The sequence below is a fragment of the Pleuronectes platessa genome, chromosome 8 (assembly GCF_947347685.1).
Source record: "Pleuronectes platessa chromosome 8, fPlePla1.1, whole genome shotgun sequence".
Lineage (NCBI taxonomy): Eukaryota > Metazoa > Chordata > Actinopteri > Pleuronectiformes > Pleuronectidae > Pleuronectes > Pleuronectes platessa.
Genome location: NC_070633.1, coordinates 7,985,808 through 8,003,700, shown reverse-complemented (window position 1 = coordinate 8,003,700; position 17,893 = coordinate 7,985,808). Strand labels below are relative to the sequence as shown.

Genomic DNA, 17,893 nt, shown 5'->3' with positions numbered 1-17,893 from the left:
CCTTGTTTAGACACCCGCCCTTTAAGGGAACACATGTTGCATTCATGACCTGAGAAAACACTGTTGCAGTCTAAACCCGCTCCAGTCTCACCAATATGTTATTAATGGGAAGTGAGAGATTAAACACTTTTAGGTGCAGTTTAAAATCACGCTTGCCAATGAATTTACCACTTTATATTGAGTTTGTCGTGAACAGTAGTAACAAGAAACTTTTAGGTAATTTACACCGAAAAATTTGAGTTCATCCCATGATGTTTCTTGCTGTGTATGAACAACACCCCTTGAAAGGTCCACTGTGTCAGAATGGAAAAATCCATTTGCATGATAGACATAATATTCACAATGATGTTTTTATTTGTATATAATCACCTAAAGCAAAAAACATGTTTTCATTACCTTGTTTTCATTGTCGTATCCTCTTCCATGAAGGCTGCCAGCGTTTCTACAGTAGCCCAGAATGGACATGCACCATTTCTCTCATCCCAAAACTAGGTTATGGTGACCATGTCAGAAGGAGATACAATTTTAATTGAAATAGTGAGAATTTTTTTCTTTTTTATAAATCAGCACATTAGAAATCCAAAAAAATACACTAGAAAAGAGAAACCAACAGATGCACTACTAGTGGTTATATATTAAGTGAATATTGTATATTCACACAATCATTTATGTATATTAAGATACATTTATTGATCCCAAACACATGCACAGTCACACAACATGCAGATGAGGGAAATTTGTCCTCTGCTTTTGACCCATCTGGTGAATATCGCAGGACACACAGAGCAGTGGGCAGCCATGCACGGCACCCGGGGAGCAGATGTTGGGGGAGTAAGGTGCCTTGCTCAGGGGCACTTAGACAATGGGGGTAGGGAGAGTGCTCTTTGGACTTTGGAACAGATCCAGGTGTTGTCCATCCAGGTATGTTGTATTGTTACCACTAGGAGTGGAACCAGAGACCTTCCAGTCCGATGTCCATAACTTTCTGCCCATAGTCCAATTTTTCTGCCACTAGTCCATCGCCTCTCTATGTCTATGTTTGTATATATATGAAATAGTTTAAATTTCGAGGTAAGGTGGATATTGTTCCTATGTTAGACATTTTGCAGGTACAGAAAGAGGGTTCAGCTTTTAAAACCTTTCATTTAAGGACATACAGAGCAGAAAACACATCTGAACTCTTTGAATAAAAATATAAGACTGACTGACTTGATTTTCGGGATCGTCTCATATTTGTCTGTTTGTTTTCTCAACTTTGCCTCCATCACTCTCCAAGCAGTGGCCGTCTCCATATCCAGCTTGTCTCAGCCTCCTGTCTCAGTCTGCTCCAGGGCTCATTCTCCTGCCTGTTGACCAGTCACCTGGCCCGACTCACAACCTTTTGTTTCTCCATCCTGTAAATCACTATTTCCTCTTTGACCTCAGCCGTCACCTGCCAGATCCATCAACTCCCCAATAAATCTTCACTACATCAATTGTAGCTGTGCTCTGCATTTCGGGTTTACCATTTAAACATCACTGATTCTAGGAAGTTGAATCGTTTTACCTCCTTCAAATGGACCCCCGGATGCTTCACATGTTTAAAGGAGAAGGAAATATTCAAGCTGCCAGAAACAAAGACAAATACTGATTGTATCGAATCAGGTCATAGGCATTTTTAAAAAGGAGTTTTGTTGTTTGTTTAGAGTTTTTCAGAGTCCACTGGTCTCTCCGGATCATTTTCTCTATGAAACATATAGATTCTCATCTGAGTGAATTCAGAGCTGCACCGCAATATTTCTAATGTAGTTCAGAACTGACAAACCAAACACAGAGGGCATTTCACATTTTTATTTTACCAGTGGGCCACTGTAGGCTCCGCCGCACACCTGGCCTGAGAGGTGAGGGTTATGACGAAGGGAATGCAGTTGGTTGCTATATGTAGCTTTACCACTAGAGGTAACTGAATCCTACACTCCAAATGTTTAAAGACTTTTGCATAAAAAGTACTTTATTTTCAGTTATATATTTTTATTTTACTAAAAGGAAAATATTGTTACATATTTAGGAGAGCAGGGTGTGGTGTTTTACTTTCTCTCATCCCAGACTTGTAATCTATTTAGTCAATTTTGAGAACTGTAAAAATCTACGAATAATTGTGTATTCATTTCTTTAACTTTATATTGAAACTCAATCTATTTTAATGCAAATATTCAACCCCTATGTTTTTTCTCAGCAAACTATCCTCACATTCCAATTAGATCAAATAATTAATTTTAAATTTAAACTCATCTTGGTGATATTTTATTCTGTTCAGTGATGTTGTTTTATGCTTGAGGAAACTGAATCAATCTGTGTCATAAATATCTTGCTTACAGATTTCTTTTAGACTTAAGACCATAATAAGAAAAAAACGCCACATCATCTTTTTGTTTGCAATTTATTGCTTATATAAACGCTCTCTAAACAATCGTTGGTAAAAATAAAATCTATCAATAATAATCATAAATAAAATCATCACAATTACTTTTACATGACATTATATTGCACAATTATAAGCTTTAACAAGATTCACAAAACACAAGTGTTGTTGCTCAGGTTGTGTGTAGCAGGAATGTTCAGAGGTCCTGGGGTGATGACACCAACTGATCGCCTTCAGAGGGCAACAATCTGAACTTCAGCTGTTTGTTTGTTGCGTTTGATCAGCGTCTGTAGGTCATCACCTCTAGAAACAATCACGTTTTTTACTTTCACAAAATATCATTCCACCTTGTAATCTTCAGATCGTCACAATTTACACAGAACGTAAGATTTCATGTTGTTTTGGTACGGATCCAATCTTTTAGTGCTTTTAAAACATGGGTCACATAATGTCAAAACACTATCTGTTCTTGTGTAAATGTGTGTGGTCTCTGGTGCAGATGTGATCTGTCTAGTTAGACTGTTGTTTGAACAGGAAACAGTCAGACTCCATGTGGCTTCTCTCCGCTCAGACTCACAAATGTATATCTGTACTCCAACAAAGTCCAACATCAGCTCCTTTCAGTCTGCTGTCAGCCCAGCTTTTCATCGCAGCAACGTTCCTCCAACAGAATCAGCCTCAGAGCCTCAACTCTGACTAACTCGGCTGCTTTCTGTCTGAGGTTTAAACCAAAAGTTTGTGATTGCTCGGCTACAGAAAGGCGAGATGAACCAGCAGAACGGCAGTTTCATCCCAATTCTTTTTGTTACGTGTACGAGTGTGTTCAGATGCTGTCCACCTCTGCGCTGAGTTCAGGACACAGTTCTTTGAGTAGCATTTCCATTAGCACCTAACAGAGACAGGAAAAGTATTATTTACAGTTGAACGTTTTGTAGTGAACACTATGAGAAGTGTATTCAGGACAACGATGAGGTTTAAGATGTTATGTATTGTTCTTACATAGAGAAGGTGCTTGTTGGCACTGGCTTCCTGCAGGGCGTTGAAGATCTTTATGATTCCGTAACGGGCATTCTGCTGGCCAACTAAATTTACCAAAGCCTCTGATAGAAAACAACAAATAAAGAGGTGAAAACACAGTATATGTGGTAAATGGATTGCTGATGTTTATTAGCGTCATACAGCACATTCCTGAATTAGAGCCAGGCATTCTGAAGTCACATTTCCACTAGTCATACCTGGGATATTGTCAAGGAGTTTCTGCTGAGCCCGTTCTTTCGTTTCACTGCGTTCAGAGTCTGTTCGGACACTGACGTGTGGGGCCAACTTCCCGTTGGGCCAGAAGGTGTCCCTGAACACACCGGTGTAACACACCAACATCTGTTCACAGAAGATCCAGTTTACTGTGTCCCGGATCTGTCTAAAATAAAGCACAAAGGTTGTTAGCCTCAAAGACAATCTGAGAAAAATATAGTGAGTGTTTATGCCTGTCACAGTAGTTACTATATTGACTTAGCGTACGATATATCAACATTAAATCAATAATTGACCTGTCCTAGATATATATAGAGAATTGTGTTTACCTTCCAGTTTTTTTGTTTTTTTTACTCAAGAATGTCTGTGTCTGATATTGATTTGATAACAAATCAATATCTATTTTAAACAATTGAACATATATCAGTGTGAAAATAACTAGTTAAAATGACTGAAGCCCTCTTTGGGAAACATTTATTAAATTCTTTAGTTTGGTCCACGTCTCATCTGCAAACATAGAAGGGGTGGGGATTATGACCTATACTGCAGCCAGGCACCAGAGGGCGATCCAGATGTTTTGGCTTCACTTTGGGTAGCTGTCATGAAGTTAATTTGTAAACAGATAAATAAAATGTAACTTACTTGTTGATAGTTCGTCCAAATGTCACCTGGACTAGTGCAATTAGAGTCTTCCTCACCCACTTAAACACTGAGCAAACACACACACAAATCCATTCAGTTATAATTCATGATATGGCTTCGTAAATACATGCATCGAAAACAATAAAAGTTAAGGTGTAATGGCGCAGACCTCTGTCTCTTTCATGTTACACTTTTGTATTTGTAATCGGTAAACAACGTCCTACTCACTTCCTCTGAGTTCAAAGATTTCTGCAATGAGCATAAAGCAGGGTTCAGCCAGTGCATCTCTCCTCCCATCTACCTCGTCACCATAGTCTGACAGATCGCTGTCATCGTCATTCTCCTCCTAAAGAGAGATGGGAGATGACAAACAGCACCCGATCAGACATGGGGACACAAATCACTTTGGGTCCTAAAACTGTCCACACTGCAGTCATGCATGAGGGTGTACCTCAGGGTGGGAGAAGAAGTCTCCAGGTAACTTCTCCAGGAAGGAGGCCAGAGAGAAAGACGATTTCTTCTGAATTGACATCACCTTTAAAGATTGTACAGGACATTATCACTTGACTGCAAACAGCATGGAATCATAGTCACACTCATCCGATCAATATACACCACCTGCAGGAAGGTCGGAAATATTGAATCAACACAGTAAATCTACAATACAGCAACATATTGACTCAATAAATAAAAAATAAATTATGTATTTATGTCGTGAATCATTACCACTGTATCAATACATTCACAGGTTTATATATCTTCAGCCTTTAGTAGCAAAGAAATTTGCATCTGTTGGTCGATTGCAGTAGAGAGGAGCTCACAAGGGAACAAAAAACTAATTTGAATCAATCATCAGATATTGATTTAAAACATCTCAATAGATAATACATGAGTCGATACATTAAAGTTTCACTCTGCTGCTACTTTATATTCAAGTATTTGTAATCATCGTCTACCTGGGGGGTTTGAAGACCCTTACTTCTAAAATTGACCTAATGCTTATAATCTGCACTGCATTAAATAAAGGGAAAATTCTAAAATTCAAAGAAGATGGTAACTGTTCGAATTTGACAGTGACTCTCTGTCAGGGGCTTTATGGAGGAAGGAAGAAGTTCAATAAAGTATTTGATATTCTGACAATGACATTTTAAAAGGCCGGTTGTATTTGTAAAGCGAGTATGACAAGTCGGGTACCTTGAGATGCTCTGGAGACGGGCTGAGGAACGCGTAGAGAGCCTCTGACTGGCACAATCGCTCATCCATCAGCAGACGCTGCAAAGCGACACACACACACACACACACACACACACACACACACACACACACACACACACACACACACACACACACACACACACACACACACACACACACACACACACACACACACACACACACACACACACACACACACACACACACACACACACAATTAACGTTGTTTGGCTGTGATGATGAACCAAAAGGAGGCAACATGAGCATTGAGCTGGGGTGGTGTGTTTCAGTCTTTTATCCTAATGGTGCAGTCTACCATGAGGAGAAATTGTGAAGTATAAATTATCTTACAAATTATCTCATCAATCGAACAGTAAATACGGCACTGAAAAGCACCAAAGTGATCCTCTAGTCAGTTTGCTCATATATGAGTCATCTGTAACATCCTGTAGCTACAGTATGAACCTTCTTTCACAATGTTTACCTGGAGAAAGGCATTGAGTTGAGTTCTGCTCTTGTCTAGGAATTTCTGGTCGATGGATTTGAAAGGAAGTTTGCTGAGTGATGGTAACTGGAGTTTCTTCAATGATGGAAAACACTGAGAAATGAAGACAGACAGTCAATGTAAAACCACATTACTGCCAAAATGTGTTAAGATTTTTTTAATCTGGTTTACTTTGCAGTGCGATTATACAATCCAGTTTCCAAGTGCAACACTCTGGATCTCACTGCCACCATGAAGCAGTTCAGTTTGATACAATGAAATTATTTATCAAAGAAGGGGATTGGAAATGCTTCTAAAGAGAGCCGATGTCTGTTGTGTAGTGTGTACACTGCAATTAATCCATCTAAAAACCATAGACTTTCTATTGTGGAAGAGGCGTGGGACATACGAACAGCAACGCAACGCTTGTATTTGTGGTAATGCAGATTAAGCATCAAGTACAGTGATGAGTGTTTACTGATTTTTAGAAAGACAAAATACCCCTAACATGTGCAGGTTTTGTTGTTCTGTTACCTCAGTGAGTTTGCGATGCAGCATCTGGAACTCAGTGAGTTTCCTGTGGACGCTCCAGTGACTGTTGGCCGTCTCCTCTCCTTCCTCCAGACTGACACAGACACTGTAACAGGCTACAGTCTCACCACCCTCCTCTGTGGCCTGAAACAAAAAACACACACACACAGACACACAGTTAAACACACAAATGGTCTATGGTCCTGCACAACTAAGAATAGTAAGAGAAATTAAATCAACTGACAAAAAGCCGGAATTCATGACCTATTTAATACCTACAACACCAGGTGTAACAATGTTCAAGTTGAGCGGTAACATGTATCTTTTTGTCACTTTTCCAGTTTAGGGATACCCATATTTTGATAACATTAAACAATCAATCTTTTATATGCATATGGTAGTACCAGCTGCAGGGGTTTGAAGGAGTGACCACTTTCTGCTATACCATTTTCTACCACAAGGAGGCTGCAATGCTCTTTTGTTATTTTCTATCATATATTACAATGGAGCAATGTTTCTATCTTCAGAAGTATGTAAAAAAAAAAACTGCTAAAACAAGACAAATGCCACTGTGTGTAGTTGAGTGAAAGTGCACGAGGGTAGCAATATAATGAATATAGCAAAAATAATGAATGCCTAAATAATACCATATGAGGCTAAACTTCCTGCCCAATCTCAGAAGTTTTCATTCATGGAAATGGCATCGAAGAGTAAAAAGAAGAACTTTACAAGTTCAAAGATTTAAGTCCTGATTTCAATCTTGCAGAAATGATCTATGAAATCGGGACACGTTTAAATAAATGAATGTTTGATATGAAAATGGAACGAATTTCTCATGACCCCTTCTGCAGGACTGGACCACTTGTAAATTCTGTCTTTACCCGTGAGAAGACCCAAAACTTGAGAAATTGTTGATTGCTACAAGTTCTCTGAAATCAGGCACACGCACAAGTTAAGAACTAATCTGTTTGTACAAATGGTTCTTGCATGAGGCCCAGGGTCTTAAGACTTTCCAGTTATAACACTCTTACTCGTGTGGTTTTACATGTTTTTTTTTACCTAGATGAAACACTTGGCTGGGGCCTTTGAGGTTCTCCACTAGGAAGCAGCTCAGTTTATTACTAATTAGTATAATAAGCCGTATGAATTTGTAGTTACCTCAGCAGTAGTAATAGTCGCCCTCCAGTGCCCCAGGTTTTCACACCACCAGTCTGTCCTGCTGATATGTTGCTGGAGTTCACTGTGTTCCCTCTCCATGGCTCCAATCTCTTCCTTTAGTTTGCTCGCAATCTACACACACAGTGTAATGAAGAAATGACAGGATGAAAGAGAAGGTGAAGTGGCTTTCAGTTCAAATTATGCTTTGAGACCACATTTTTTGTTGTTAATTTTACTCAGATTCCAAAACACAAAATTGACACATACACCAGGGCAAGGTAACAAGTAAATAGGATTCTGTGATAGGATTTTTAATAGAGAGGATTTGGTCCGATGTCACCTCAACAACCGAGTTAACATATTGACACTGCAGATAAGTTTAGGGCATACTGCTAGAAAAGCATGTATGAGAAGTTTCACAGATCCAGATTTTGTCTTTATGTGTTTGTTGCTGTGATACTGAACTTTTGATGTTAATTCTACCTTCTTGTCTGGCTTTGGTGCATTCTGGATAGAGCCCAGCGCCTGTCGTTTGTACTCGAGTTTGTCGTACAGTTGGCGGAGTTTGGTAGCAGCATAGCTGGCCTGCTCATTTATTCCTTTACTGCCTTCATCACCCACTTCCTCCACTCCATCGAGACCCTGGCACTGCACACAGAGGGATACAACAATAAAGACTTGATTGTCTACAAAGAGAAAGGGAGGGATATGACAGGTCTGGGTAATGAAACAGATGAACATTCAGAAGTGGGCACATGTGGTGCTATCTATGTATGGGTTTCTCACCACTTCATCCTTTTCCTCTGTGCTACACTGTGATTGGCTGTGCTGCTCATCTCGTTTGATCAGCCGTTCGTAGAGGTCAGAAACCAGGAAGGAGGGGTAGTAACGTTCTCTCATCGTCTCAGTAACCTACAGGATGAATGAGAGTAACAGAAATTCTTCATAACCAGTGAAGAACATCTTAACACTGGAAACATGAGTATAGAATTGTTAGTTGCACATTCAATAAAGAAATGTAAATTTTCTTAGTTATTATTTTGATATTAGCAGTCATCGCCATAACTAGTCATGGTTAGAGTTGCTTATTAAGAACAGCAGCAGTTACCTGTTCCTGTAGTCTAACAAAGACTTGTGTTCCTCTGTTCCCCACCAGACTCTGTTGAATCTCCTTCAGAAGAAACTTTTCCACTGGAATGTCTTTGCTCTCCACAAAGAACTTCTGATAGATCTCCCCAACGATTTGGGGAACCTCATTCTGTCCATCACATAAAAAATTACCATTAACTTGTATAATTATTCCACTACATTTATGTGTGTTCTGCTACGTCCCTGATCTCAGGGTACAGAAATATCGAATTAGTATTTCAATGGTAGTACTGGAAGTATAAATGACAGCCGTCACAATTTGTGTTAAAACAACAGTACTAACATGTAGTAGCGAAAACTGTAAATAGCTTAACACGACCTTTGACACTCTCGTGTTATACAACAACCAGGCCCAGTACAGGTACAGCACACTAACTCTGTAGGAAAAAAAAAAAAGTAATACACCATATACTAGTAGTAGTGTTGGGCTGAACCCTCTAGAATTTGTACAGCTCACCTTGTTGGCAGTTTTCAATGTTTCCGCCAGTTCCCAGAAGCTGATCAAAGCTCTTTTATCAACTCTCTCCATGTAAACCCTGAAATGCTCCCTGTAACCTGGATTACACAAGATGTCATCAAACTGCAGAATCTGGATGTGGAAGCAGAGAGAAGAAAGCAAAAAAATAAACTATGGGGTACAAGAGTCATGTCATTGATTTGACCTCAAATTAACTGTTTAGGAACAAGCCATGAGAAAAATGCTTGATGGCTTTCTAAGTCCACATTGGTTCTTTAAAACGTGCAAATTCAAAATTCTCAATCCCCACAGGTCTTACCTTCTGACTTTGAGGCTCGTCGCTGTCCTCAGCCCCTCCATCCTCATTGTTTTCATAGTTGGGTCCACCAAGGAGCCGAATCCTTTTCTCACTTTGTTTCTTAGCAACAGTCAGCTGATTGATATAACGTTTCATATCTCTGGCCCTCAGCAGATCAGCCTTCATAGCTGCTGATTCTTTACCTTTTCGCTCTAAGAGAGAGGGAAGCGGTGTGAGGCACGTACGCATTTTAGCAAAATCACTTTAAGGTTGTTTCTGTGGTGGATCAACCACTTTTGAGTTGACGTCCACGAAATGTTATAGATATATTTATGTTTATGTTAATGTTATGACTTTGGTGATCTCCTCAGTTCTCTTACAGCCCCACCAGTAGGTTGACATGTGTTACTGTTACTGATATGTGTTGTGAACTTTTGCATAGACAGAAAAATTCAGAAGTCTAATGACCTTGTAAATCATGTATTGCAACCACTGGATTAAAGTTCTAAAGTACTACATGTATTGAGTCAAAAATATCAGCAGATATTCATGTCAAAAAGATGAATTTAAATAAATACAGTGATCCCTGACTCAACAGGTACAAATTGGTTTAGGACCAGATCTGTGCAGAACTAACATTTACATTTACGTAGAAATCTAGTCCTGTTTGATGCTCTCTTACTGAGAGTATGTTAACAGCAGATATAGTAGCTGTTTACCTACGTTGATTTGAAACTGTTTGTTTGGCACCACAATGCTCAAGTTTCCATATGTTTCCATGTTTAAATAACCATTTGCTGAAAGCAGTATGTAGGTCAGTCAGTGAAATGCAGTGTTTCTGTACCTTTCTGCTTCTTGAGCTGAGGCAAGCTGCTGATGGTGGTGGCATGAATAATCTCTACCACTATCTGATACCTAAAACAGAGACAGGAGAAAACAAATACTTGTAAGCAAAGTGATGAAATCGAAAAAAGCTGTCTTGGATTAATAAACTGAAGTGAAGAAGATGTAAATACAGTGGTAAATTGTAAAATAAATGCACAAGAGTGGAAAACTGATCCTATGTTTTTCAAAATCTTAAACAATATTTCTCAAACTAACAAGACAATATCTAATGTCATGTCTTGTCTATATTTAGATCAAGTATATAGCTGCAGAGACATTGTCTGTTCCCATGGTAACCCAACAGCAGCAAACACTCTAGCAGTTAGCACTGCCTATAATAATGTTTGTATATACATATAGTATGGTTAATTTGAGGGACTATATGTAGGTGCAGGTCAGTCTCAGTTTAACGGGGCCGTGCAGGTGTGTACAGTGTGTCTGTTTCATGCCTGAGTTGTTTGAGGAAATTGACATCAGCAGAAGTTGATATTAGTTTGATGAAGTCTTCATAGGAGGCAGCATAGGTGTAGGCTTTCTTCTGCTGCTCAGCCTGCTGCTCCCTCTGCTCAAGCTGAGACAACAACATCCTGTTTATGGAGTCTGGATCACTAAGGACCTCAACCAAAGGCTTCAACACTGGAGCACAAAGACACACACACACACACACACACACAGCAGCACAAAGTTATAAGAAATCTTGCAAATTCTGTACTTTGAGTGACTACGCACTATACATAACAATACAGTATACGCAGATATTAAACGTAGCATCATTGGGTAACATACTGAGGCACAGATGGAAATACAGATAAACAAAACACAATTGTAAGAATACACATTTTATCAAATTCCCCCCCAAGTGTAATTCCTGTATTCTGATCTCGAAAAAAGACATTTATTTTGTAGCTGATGACAACAGTGGCTATGACCTTGGCTGTTGCAGATGTCTTTTTAATCCATCATTGTCAGAGACCAAATAAAAACAACAGGTAAAAGCAAACAACAGCCCGGTCTGTAGGCAAACAAGCACAATTGCAAGGCCTAATAGATGAAAAACTCTAAATAGAATACAGCCATTTATTGATAACATCAGTGCTTCTCCAGCTCTCTTTCATATCAACTTGTCTGCCATGAAACAGGTCTATAACATATCAATTAGCTTCCTAAAGCTAGGTTGTCTAGGACTCTGGACTCCCTGAGAGCAAAGACCACGGTTGTTCTGAGCCACTTGAACCGCTGACACAGGCCGGGGGGGCTCAACCATGTGTGAGGAACCTGATGGTCCCATGTTGTACGAACCACTGCCACAGTCAGTCGTTTCTGCAAGCAGTTCAAACGGTGTGTGTGTGTGTGTGTGTTTGTGTTGGTGTATGTTAAACCTTTTAATATATGTAGAAATAGAGACAAAAATAATAAAGAAACATGCCAAATGTTTGACTGTGATATTAAAACAGCTATTAATGTATTTCCTCAAAGAGCCATCATAAAATATAGTTTACATCTCAAAAAACACATTTAAGTGAACGCACCACTGAGGAGGACAATAGTTGAGTTTAAGCTTAAAACTTGGTGTAAATGACCTCGTTTCAAGTTAAATATGAATGTCGGGGCTTGCGGACACTTGGATGACACCACACAAGCAGATGGAGGCATGTTTTTCTGCTGTTTTATTATGTCTGAAGCAGGACTCACCATTGACTTCAATACAGTCACACTCCAGTGTCATATAATAAACTGTAAAGTACTGGTACACACACACACAAAGTACCTTTAGTAGTGATGACTTCTGTGAGGCAGCAGCGTAGTGTGTGTGACTTGGCATCCTTTTGTGGCAGCAGACAGAGTAGCAGTATTCTGGCTACACAGCGGAGGAAGGCCAACTCCGAGTCAGAACTGACCAAACAGGGATGGAGAGGAAACGGCCGAGCAAACTCCTCCGGTCTGCATAAACACACATGCACACACACACACACACGAGAGAGACACAGATTTTAATCTGAGATATAAAAAGAGGTGGTGAGATTTTTGGCTGCTATTCTGGCAGAGCTAAATGTCAGATAGATGTTCTTATTAAATGGGAGCTTACTGGACCTAAAAATGCCATTGTTATTCATTCTTCAGCTGCATCGCATCACACCATCTATACTTCTATAAACTTGATTAAACAAGCTGCCGCTACATTGTGGCTGAACGATTGAGGACGAGGGACGCCAGACATCTCTGTAGTGCGATCAAATCATAAGTCTCGCCTGACTTGCAAAGATAATGAAAGCAGATGATATGTGAATCATCCATCTGATGCTTTGTACCTCACAAATGCAGCCCAGAGACAAAGGAAGCGAGACTGGGAGAGTATAATGTCATACGCTGTCCTGAACTGCTGTAATTTCAGGCCATCTGCACACACACAATTACACTGGAAACTGGTGGGGAGGGAAATCTTGTCAGTAACAAATTAGAGTTGAAAAAGATTGTCTGTTAAAGAGTGAGTCATAGTTCTGTGCAAAGGAAGCTGTCCTCAAAAGTAATTGTTAAACTTTGAACTTATCTATAATAATACGTGTGTGTGTGTGTAGGTGTGTGTGAGAGAGTTTGTGTGTGTATACCTTGCAGATGCAGCCTTGAGGTCAGTGAAGTGTGTATGCAGGATACGGATGCTATCATAACACACCACATTGACGAGGTCTATATCCGCAACCCTGGCTCTCAGCTGCCCGATCATCTGCCACCAGTCCTCTGACAGCATGGAGTACAACTGGCCCTCATCACTGCTCAAAGGGATGTACCACGACAGGATATAGTCTCTGTAGGCATAGTCGAACACTGGAGAGAGAGAGGATTGGAATATATATTTTGTTAAAAGATGCATGCTAGAACAATATTTACAAAGAAAAGCCATACATTGGACAGAGTCCTTAAATTGATATTTTTGTTTTCTACTGTGATCCTTTTAACACTCATCACCAAATGATTGATACTTTTTTTTAATTGTTTTCCAATCTTTCATCAAAGCTGAGCTGCACTGACCATGAAGGCAGATACATGGACAAACGATTCTACCATTCATATCTACAGGCAATTTAGAGTCATCCATTCAACTGTGTGTGGGAGGAAATGGGGTATCTGCATAAGCCCCACAGAAATACACACACATCACACAGGACACACACCAACTCCTCACAGAAAGGCCACAGCTGGATGGTGGATTCACAATTGAAGCTCTATTGCTGTGAGGCAACACTGCTGAATTTCTGTTTACACTGTGTTTAATACATACTCGAGACTAATGGCTTCAAACCTGAGGGGTAGGATCCTTTTGAGAGCGCACATGATGATGACTAGTGTAAGAAATGAAAAAATAAATAATAATTACTTAATTTTGCTGCAAATATCTGTTTGGTTTTCAAATCATTTGTTGTTCTTTTCTTGCGAAATATTGTAGTTTTATCTCTTATGCTCTAAAAATTATGAATGCAGGTATTTCTCACAATTAACGAACATTCATATGTGTTAACCCTAACCCAAATGGCAGATGTAACTTCTTTTCTCACAAACAATTTTAACATCAGTCAGCAATGGCAAAAATATCTAGGCACTTCTTTTCATTCTAAACGATATTTTCTGCAGTTTTCCATTTGTCGGGTTTGGTTATATCCCTCCTCCCAAAGTCCAGAGACATGCAAGCTTCATGAAATGGTGACTCAACTGCCTGTGGGTGTGAAGAGTGTTTTAGATCTTTGTGAACTGGCGACCGGTGTTAGGCCTATCATCACCATGACCCTGCAAAGGATCAGAGGCTTAAAAATATGATGCGTAGAGGAGGTTGGTGCTCTGACAGTAGTTTAAAGGCAAATCGTACATATGTAGACCACTATACTATGGATTTTCAGTCAATCAGTACAAATGTTTTTTCCAAATATTAATAAAATATCAATCACTAAATGAGATCAATATGATTATCTTTTAATTTGGAACCAATTAATAAGAACCTATCCCGATCCTAAAATTTAGCACAAACACAAAGCTGATACAGACACAATAATCATCAGAATAATTGACCCAGTGGGGTTGACTGTGAACCTGACAATGTCATCATGAACTGGTATCACACTACAATCAAAACACCATTTTAGAACACACAGGAGCATGTGCAAATACACACCCCCTGGGTAAATCTGGAGCCATCTGTTCCTTGGCAGCCAGACATACTTTTCTACAGACAGACTGTGTGTGCGAGAGTGAGAGTGAGAATACATGTGAGTGTGTTCCTATACTTATATCTTCGTGAGAACCATTTTAAGCAGATACCCTACAGAGTGAGAACTGTTTTAAGGGTTAAGACTTGGTGTTAGGGTTAGAATTAGGTTTAGGTAAGCATTAGGGTTAGGCATGTGTGCGGTTCTCCAGTGTGCCTGTGCGTACATGAACGCAGCTCTGAGGAGGCTATCAGTTTTTCTGTAAACTATCCCTTTAAGGTTAATGTAAGGAGCTAGGGAATGCATTATGTCAATTAGTGTCCTCACTTAAATAGAAATATAAACATATACAGTGTGCGTTTGTGTGACCAGGGCACTCGACAATCAGACATGGACATTGTTGAAAAGAAAGGTCAGAGGAATTCGGTAGTCTAACATTTTTGGGGGGGCTATAGCAGAGTAGCTTGCATTGCAAATTTTATCGAAAGCATGTTCCCACAGAGACAGGATATACCACTCATCTTCCAATCTAAGCAACAATTACAGTAATAGTGAGTAGATTTTTTAAGGATATATATATATATATATTGATTATATATAATATATAGTGATATATATTTTGTTACATATTACCCAGCCTTAGTTGTAGTATTGTGTCTCTTACTCGGATCCTGACATTGGGTTTGATTTTATGTGCTCATTTATGATGTATTGCAACTACCTTCTGTGTTTAGAAAGGCACCTGGAAGTAAAATATATTCATATTATAATCGTATTAATGTGATGATAACATAACAATGTGATTTGTTGGCGGATGTCATGACTGCACACAACAAGCATAGCTGAGAGCTCAAGTGACAGTTGATAGCATTTACAATGATATGAACATAAAGTTGTCAGAAGGTGATCTTTTACCTTCCTTTAGAGCTTTGTCCACATTGTGTGACACCACAACCCTCCTGCTCTGACTTGATTCCTGAATTGGAACCAAAAAACGAGCCTGAAAAACAAAAAGCATGAATGAGGACAAGAACTACGGGAAAATAACAGGAAAGGGAGAGGATTGAGAACTGTGTGTCTAATGAGCCTGAAATCCTGAAAAACAAGCTGGGCCCAAATTTGCATAGCTCATACATGTCGACGAGACAACTACTTGAGACAATACTCCTCCGCTGTCAACATCAATAAGTCATCAGGCACACAGCAGCAGTCGCTGAAAGGCTGCCGCTGGGCTGAGGCTGCTTGTTAAGGTAAGACAACAGCCAGTCACAAGGACACAATCACTTTTATTGGAGAATAAATCTCCATAAGTGTGTGTGTGTGTGTGTGTGTGTGTCCAAATCCAGCAGCATGGCTTGCATTGTCTATTAAAGCTCAACACAGCGAGGGGGGCAGGCAGACAAGATGAGAGAGGGGAGAAAAATGGCGAGGGGAAAAATAATTGAAGGTGAAAAGGACAGAGCTGCAGAGAGGAGCAAAAGAGACCATTGGAGATACAAAATATATAAAACTTGATGTGTACTGTGTGTTCAACACTGTTTCGGGTCTGCCTGCTTCCTGATGACATGATTATATCCCCCATGTGATATCCTGGGGAGCTGGTAAACAGACCACATGTGCACTGTGTAACTGCTTTCAGATATGGACTGTGTGTATGAGTGAACACAAATGTCATAGTGAAATGCTCCGGACATTCTCCACAATCATCTCTCCTGCCAGCCCCCCAGTAAAGAGTCTAGACTCCAGATACAGTCCTAATCTGTAGACGTGAGAAATCAGCAGGAGATCCTGCAGGGGATTATTCAGGCAAGTGACAAAACTAAAACAATTCAAGATATGTCAGGAGTAAATAACAAAGCCTGAGCATGAATCTCCTGCAGCAGAATTTGTAAAAGGCAAACTCCTGAGAAAGTCAAGACCCAATTGTTCAGACATTCTCCGGAGTTTTGTGTACGAGTTTAAGTCAGTAATGAGTTTGAACTAGGAGGTAGCAGTATCTTACCATGAGCTTGTTGAAGAACTCCAGCCATGCAGCTGATTGCCTTGTGTTTCTAGCGAAGCAGCTCACTTTGAGAGGACTCTTCCTGACGAGCAGGACGAAGCTCCCCGCCAGGAAACACAGCAGGGCGAATGACACATAGATGAAGAGCTTCAGGAAGAAGGAGGTGAGGGTCAGGCCTCCCCAGGCCAGCTGAAATACTACTGCTGCCACCACGCCCAGGCAGAAAGCCGGGACGAACCGGAAAGAGGAGCCGACAGAAGAGGTGGAGGTGGCGTACATGGGCCCCTCTCCTTCTCCGGCGCTGCTACTCCCTCCAGCCTGTGGTGTAGTGGTAGTCGAGGGGCTGGGCATGCTGCGACCCCACCATCCATATATGTCCCACTGCTTGTTGGGCTGGGAAGCTGCTCCGCTTGTCTACGTGCCAAGTCACAGAGGTAGGTATACCGTGCGCACTCGTGTGTACCCTCGACTACAACACTGTCTCCAAGAAGAGGCATCCCCGCGTTGACATCTCCTCACCGACCCACGCCGCTATGTTTTCCACGCTCCTAGCATCGGCCCAGCCGGCGGCCACAGCCACGCAGCCCCGCCAGATTAGTCCTCCGCAGCTCGGTGCCACCCGACGGCAGAACCAGGACGACGGGGCTTGTCCTGGGAGAGGCGCCGGGAGGTTACAGACAAGCAGGCGGAGGGAGAGCCAAGGTGGCGGGACGGATGGAGCAACGACCACCGTCACCTTGGATACAAATAGGTGGAAGGGTAGCTTAGTGACTGGTGCTAACACACCTAGCTAGCAGGAGGCTAAAGTATGGAGCCGAGTTACTGTTAAGTTCCCTGCTCCAAAGCAAAACAAGTCATAGTGAGAGGCAGCAAATAAAGTTGACCTGATGTGTGCTCCGGCTGAGAGTAAAGCTACTTACAGCAGTGACAGCTAGCTAGCTAGCTTTGCTCGCTAAGTAACCCAATGGACGTCAGCTAATGTTGGCTTACGCACCTAGCGTTTGAATAAAGGTGTCGCTCTTCCTCTGTGTAAAGAATACACAGGTAGCTTTGACACGGCGATTCAAAAAGTGTCCGAATGTGTCTGGTCCAATATCCTCGACAGATCAAAACAGGCTACTGTTATTTTCCCCCGAGCTCCAGCTGACTGCCGATCTGTGAAGGTGCAGGGGCTGTCAGCCAATCAGCGCCCGTGTTACCCGCCGGCGGGGCGCCTGTTTTATT

The 17,893-nt window shown here is 40.8% G+C and overlaps 1 protein-coding gene across 1 annotated transcript; it reads right to left on the bottom strand.

Moving 5' to 3' along the window:
* Positions 1 to 2,400: 2,400 nt before the first annotated feature.
* snx25 (sorting nexin 25) lies at positions 2,401 to 17,214 on the bottom strand. Its single transcript, XM_053429105.1, has 21 exons — positions 16,670 to 17,214; positions 15,583 to 15,667; positions 13,078 to 13,294; positions 12,240 to 12,412; positions 10,921 to 11,107; positions 10,431 to 10,501; positions 9,608 to 9,798; positions 9,289 to 9,420; positions 8,791 to 8,940; positions 8,469 to 8,594; positions 8,166 to 8,330; positions 7,683 to 7,814; positions 6,528 to 6,668; positions 5,994 to 6,107; positions 5,489 to 5,566; positions 4,746 to 4,829; positions 4,523 to 4,640; positions 4,295 to 4,361; positions 3,637 to 3,818; positions 3,401 to 3,501; positions 2,401 to 3,290 (listed from the first exon to the last, which is right to left on the bottom strand). The coding sequence occupies exons 1-21, from the start codon at positions 17,018 to 17,020 to the stop codon at positions 3,225 to 3,227; spliced, it is 2,931 nt and encodes a 976-aa protein (XP_053285080.1). The 5' UTR covers positions 17,021 to 17,214; the 3' UTR covers positions 2,401 to 3,224.
* Positions 17,215 to 17,893: the final 679 nt, after the last annotated feature.

What these genes read in the sequence shown, in the direction of transcription:
- snx25 (XM_053429105.1), bottom strand. Translation starts at nt 17,020, where the DNA reads ATGCCCAGCCCCTCGACTACCACTACACCACAGGCTGGAGGGAGTAGC. An exon ending in TTGTTAGACTACAGGAACAG is followed by an intron (nt 8,595 to 8,790) that starts GTAACTGCTGCT and finishes TTCATCCTGTAG; the next exon opens with GTTACTGAGACGATGAGAGA. An exon ending in AATCTTTGAACTCAGAGGAA is followed by an intron (nt 4,362 to 4,522) that starts GTGAGTAGGACG and finishes GTGTTTGCTCAG; the next exon opens with TGTTTAAGTGGGTGAGGAAG.